The 6000-nt window shown below is 42.3% G+C and overlaps 1 protein-coding gene and 1 pseudogene across 1 annotated transcript; both read right to left on the reverse strand.

Annotated features, from left to right (window-relative positions):
* Positions 1-311: 311 nt before the first annotated feature.
* LOC147910777 (uncharacterized) lies at positions 312-1216 on the reverse strand (annotated as a pseudogene).
* Positions 1217-2090: 874 nt separating this feature from the next.
* Positions 2091-2974, reverse strand: LOC147910778 (uncharacterized). Its single transcript, XM_087406556.1, has one exon. It carries the CDS (start codon positions 2933-2935, stop codon positions 2234-2236), a length of 702 nt encoding a protein of 233 aa, XP_087262682.1. The 5' UTR covers positions 2936-2974; the 3' UTR covers positions 2091-2233.
* Between the last annotated feature and the right edge of the window lie 3026 nt (positions 2975-6000).

The raw sequence follows: 6000 nt of genomic DNA on the forward strand, positions 1-6000 counted from the left end.
ATACTGCACTATTCGATCAGGCCATGCGGCCCTTGTGACGAACGGAAGACGTCACGTCACAGTATATAAAAAATATAAGTATATAAAAAATATAAGTATACAAACGTTTTTTTTTTATTACTTCTCATTCATCATCATCATCATCTTCGTTTTGGAGTATACAAAATGTATAATTATTTGTAACATTTTATGTATGGAGCAGCATAAATGATAAAAAACATAACATTAGAATACTAGTATATAATACGTATATAAATGTTAAAAACATGCGATATGTATTATATGAAAGTACAATAATACATAAAAAATAATACTTGTATAAATATAAAAAAAAGTGTAAAGTACAATAGTAATACATATAATAGCAACATATAATATACACAATACATATATTGTATTACAAAGGTATCCGCCAATGTCCCCATGGTAACGTCTCCGTCGAGTCCGGTACGACGTATCGTTTGTCGTCGTATGGACTCAGAGCGATTTTCGATTCGGATATCGTGTACACCTCGTATAATTTAGATCGTATACACGATTGACGGCGAGTCATTTCAATCTCTTCGTTCAAACATCGCGTGTAATCTCGTCGAACGTTATCGTTCGCGCTACGACGTTATTCTTTACGCCTTTCGCCTTTTTAATGTCCTTCTTGCCATCCACTCTCGCCGCGTACATCTTCGCTCTAAGTCCAACAAATTCGGTCATTAATACACCGTTGTTTTCATCCTTCATCAGGCCGAGTACTTTTTTGTTCGCGAGAGGCATATCGTACACGTTGTCTGCCGGATAATCGCTCGTGTCGAATCTAGCGATATCACGTTTCATAGTCTCGTAAACATTGCCGCATTCTATATAGTAAATGAGACTATCCGTGTCGGTGTACATGATCTTGCATTTGTCGCGATACATCGGTGACATGTACTCGTGATGAAATTCGTACAAACAGACTTTCGATATGTCAAGTATGCACATACCCACGTAATCGGTTTGTTGAATTTTACCTCGAGTTTGCGCATTTCGACGGCAATCAAATTTTTCGCAAAGACGCTGCGGCTGTGAAAATTCGGTTTCGCGATCATTGCCTCCGCGCCGTACCGTCCGTCCCATTTTGTTATTAATTTGACATCAACGTGGTTGCGCACATTCTCCATAGTTTTGCCGAATACTGCGTTGTTCATTAGTTTATATAAATTTTTTTCGAAATCGTTTTTCGCGGACGTTCTAAATTGTGTATTGAGTTTAATATAATCGTGAAGCCATGGAGATTGCGCGAATTGTAATACTCGATGGATCTTTGTTACGCGAAGACCGTGACGAGTACATTGCTGCAGGTTACGGTAATGGATGACGTAACGCTGCTTATCGTACAACGTCGCTAGAAGTTTATCTTCGCGCTTGCCAGGCGGTTTATCGCGCGTTGGACAGAAAGGTAAGTCAGTGTGTCGATCGTGTAGATGCTGCGGATATTCGAGATCAACCTCGAGAATATAACCGGTAGGTGAATCCGGAGCGATCGCGCTCACGTCAAAGTTCGCAACGTCTTCGACCCACCGAAATTCGGTGTATGGTAAAGGTTGACACATCGCCCACCCGTACAGATTATTCACATCGTAGTACATCAAGTACGACGACGGTTTCGACGGATCGAACGAACACATGTACTTGTTATTAGCCTGCGCGTATCTGCCGGAGCATTGACTGAGGCCACCGCGTATACCGCGCTCGATGAACATGACTATATCAATGTCAGTGAACTCGAATCTTATGCGTGTAAATTTCAGCATGGCGTCCCACGTGAAACCTGGCAATGTATAGTAATGCGCGGGATCGAGACAGTAACTTGCGATGCAGCTATTGCGGAAATTTTCGAAAATGTCTGCTAATAACAAGACATCAGTTTTCAAGTACAGATCACTGTACTCGCCGAGCGTTCGAATGGAGAATCGCTTCCAGATGTTCGCGGCGTGAGCGTAATCGCTCTCGGATAGTGTATCGCCTGTCAACGAACTGAAAAATAATTCGTGCGGTGGTAAGCGCGTGTCCTGCAATTTTTCGACACAATCAATGTACTCGTACGGAAAGACACCTTTTCGTGTGAGTAATTCAAATTCTTCATCCGATAATGTTGGAAATTCGGAACGTACAATTTTTAATTTATCTTTATCGAGATACGACGCCAATTTATCAAGGCTTGCATTTAAAAATTTGAAAGAATCAATGAATCTTAATTTTATGCAATTTTTCTGAAAATTCTTTTCATTTGCGTCTTTGTGCTATCGACATGTTTAGTGAATGAAATATATTTTTCTTTAGTTATCGGTAGTATATCTACACGTCCATCGTACGCGGCAGCAATTTCCTTAATTATAAAATGTGCGTCGTAGCCCGATAAATTGTGAAAAACGATCGGAATATAAAATGAATTTTTATAATTTAAATTACAATTCGAATGCGCTGGACCACGATATCTACCGGTGAGATAACAATGATCGCGGATCCTCGTATCGTCCGGCGCGAACGATTTCTCACAAATATGACAAAGCGTCGTGCTACGGTACACCTTCAATTGTTCTTTCGATAACGTTTCCATGGATACGTTGGCGGATACTATATTTTTCACTAGATGCGCCAAATCGTTGAGTTGTCGCGCGAACCACGCTATACAGTCTTCATCGCGATGGAAGTGATACGACGATAACGCGTCATCGTACGCACATCGCACGTAGTAGCCTATGCTAAACGCGTCATGCTGTTGATACGCGTACGATGATGCGTCTTCTTTGTCGGATTTCGTCTTGCGTAAGACGCATTCCAGATCGGCGTAGACGATGAACGGCACTCGTTCTCGATTGTTATAGTTGCCGAATTCGAGCCACCTGTCGTCCTCGCTCGGCAGTCGGATAGCAAAGTCGTTCATCTTCTCGCAGTCCATTACGTGCGACTGCAATTTTTCGTTGGAACTGAAATAGTGCAAGCATCTGAAAAAAAAAATTATAACTATTACCATTATTTTATTAGTAAGATGGAAAATTATAATAATTTTTTTTTTCATTGGTGAGTCGCAGAGGAAGAATCTGTTTATTCTCGATGCCGTACACGTTGATCGACACCGCGTTTAACCGTTCAAATTTATAAATATCTTTTAAAGTCACTGGAAACTCAATGTTTGCGAGATTCAGTACTGTCGTATAATGTGGATACGACGATTCCCGATCCATATTCTTTTCAGCCGGATACAGCGCGACGACCACCGACCACGCGAAGCACGTATTGCCCGTTGAACGCACACTGATCACCGCTCGTTTCGTCGCTATTTCTCGTGGCACTTTGATGTGACATCCCGCGTGCATTGGATTATGCTTATTCACATTCACTATCAAATTGAGGATTCGCGACAATGCCCATCCGCTGTCACGTTCCTGGAATTCTTCGAGCGATGCTAGGATAGACTCGATGACACGCTGCTCGTACCACTCGCGCAAATCGGTGTATCGGTATATCTCATTCTTCTTTATAATTATGCTCTTATGAGCACGTTTATCCTTCGTCGCGAACTCACCGTTGAACGCGGTGTTCACTTTTACACTACCGTGTCTTTCTACAGCGTCTCGTACACGTTCGAACACTATTTCTCTCGTGTCTTTCAAAAACCGCCGCGGCTCAATGTGATTAGAGTTTATCACAGTACCTGTCGATATACGGCTTTCAAACGCGGCGTCGATCTCTCGCCAGACGAGAGATCTTTCGTCGCGACTCGCGTACTCGCCACTCGCGTACTCGCCACCAACGTGCACGAAACGTCACTTCAATTCCAACTTTGCACCCGCGAGTCGCGCGATTCTCGTCACCGCAGATTGTCAGTATCCAATGATGAGACGCGGACGCTTGGCACGACAAAGTTCTTCGAGCTGCTCGATGCATTCGTCGCATCGTTGCAGCCATGAGAAACACTCCACCAGAGTAGCGACCTGGCTGCACTGTTCCAACAGTTCGCGTTCTACTCGCTCGTAGTTTTCCATGTTTTTTTTTAATGTGTGCAAAGTGGACACATGCTGCATGAGAATATAATGTACAAAGGTAATCTGCAATTGGTGCACGACCAGCCGTCTAGCCTACCGAAAGAACCGGTCTCATGCACCCTGACGTGATATATTCCTCCATCGTTAATGTCAGCTATACGAATGCATGATGTGCATACGATTAAAGAACCACCCGTTGTATAATAATTGTGGATCACACAGTGCTTAGTACGGGCATTCAATGTACGAATTTCTGGAGACGACACGAATTTTTCTACGGGATCCATTTCATACTCGCTCATATCATTAGTACATCCACTATCGTCGGACAGTATTTCTTCGTCGGACGACTCTTGGTTCATTATATTCTCAAAGTCTATTTTCACTTCATCAAACACTTCGTCTCTAATATTCGCGAACTGTTCCTCATCCACATTTCTAATATATTCTGCTACGTCGACTCTGTCCTCAATGTTACCGATATTCTCGAACTCTACATCGTCCATTATGTCCTCAAATTTTATTTCCAATGCTTCAAATAACTTGTCTGCATTTACATCATCCATGTCCTTAACGTCTGCATGATATCAGCCATACTTTTCACATTACACTTATTGCGATTCGATAATTTTTAAAAACGTCAACTGAGATGCCGCGCGCTTATGACCCATTATATATTCTACTTGCGACTTCTTTGTCTACCCTCCCTATTGGGTTGCAGCATCGGTGATGTGTCACCGATCTCTTCTTACAAAAATATCGTTATCAGTTTCTCTCTTAACGCATCGCGATGTGTTACCTGATCTCACGGTTCTTCCTAGATAAATATCATTATCAACGTTTCTGACCTTGAAAGAAAGAACTGTGAGAATGCAGTATGATTTCATTATCATCATCTATCCCTCATTGAAGGCGCTTTATGTAGCAACCGATACATCGATGATGTGCCACCGATCTTCTAGACAAACCACGTTATAGTGGACGCATTTTTGGGGTGAGTGTTGGGATGGTGGCGGTGATCTCGCAACGCATTTTTTTTGTTTTTTGGGATAGACGCAGGGTCCGCGGCGACAGTTCGAAACGTACTTAGGGTAGACGCGGGGTCCGCGGCGGTGGTGGCACTGGTGCCTGCGATGGGTGGCGGCGGTCCCAATAATACGTGACACCACAACATAGCGATACGTATCATCATATCAGTAAAAACTGATAGCGCCGGGACTCCCCGCGCGACCGAGTACCCCCCGCGCCCCGCGCTCCCCTCAGAGGACCTGAGTTAGAACCCGCCTATTATTCCTACTCTCCGACTGTAATTTAATTTGAGATAAGAAAACCAAAACACTAGGTTTATTAATTGTGGTGTCATTTTTATTATTTCAGCCTGATTAATGAAATCAGTGCCCAATATCACAGTAATATTCAAAGCATCTGTAGGAACTACATGGAATGTTAAAGGAAAATCAAAATTATCTATTGTAATTATAGTTTGGAAATGTCTAAGCGTCTTGACTCGACTATGAGCAATACCCATTAAGAATACTTCGGACTTTTGTAATTCAGAGATATTAATTGATGTAAGAAGATCTTCACATATCAGAGAAAAATGACTATCCGTGTCTAATAAAGCGCGGTAACTTTTACCCTCGATAGTAATTTCCTTGAACATTCGATTTACATGAACGAGCTCTACTAGAACATTAGCTGTCATTGAAACATCATTCTTCTGTGAACAATTCTTTGACTCATGACCAAAATTATTACAGCTAAAACACTTTTTACCTTTCTTTTTAAATTTATATTCGTGTGAATGTATGTCCACTCTCACCGCAATTATAGCAATGATCCATCGTCTTCGGCGTCTGCTTCTAATCCTCCTTCGTTGGTCTAGCGTCGTCCGTACCTTTACTTCTCGCTTCTTTCTTCGGATTGTTCTTATTCGTAACGGTGTTTCTCTCCTGCATCCTCTGCAAAGTGCGAAGTG

Source organism: Acromyrmex echinatior, chromosome 1, assembly GCF_024713525.1.
Source record: "Acromyrmex echinatior isolate Ae372 chromosome 1, ASM2471352v2, whole genome shotgun sequence".
NCBI classification, from domain to species: Eukaryota; Metazoa; Arthropoda; class Insecta; order Hymenoptera; family Formicidae; genus Acromyrmex; species Acromyrmex echinatior.

Bases quoted from the DNA above. Each gene is read 5' to 3' on its own strand.
- LOC147910778 (XM_087406556.1), bottom strand. From the start codon at position 2,935: ATGGACTGCGAGAAGATGAACGACTTTGCTATCCGACTGCCGAGCGAG.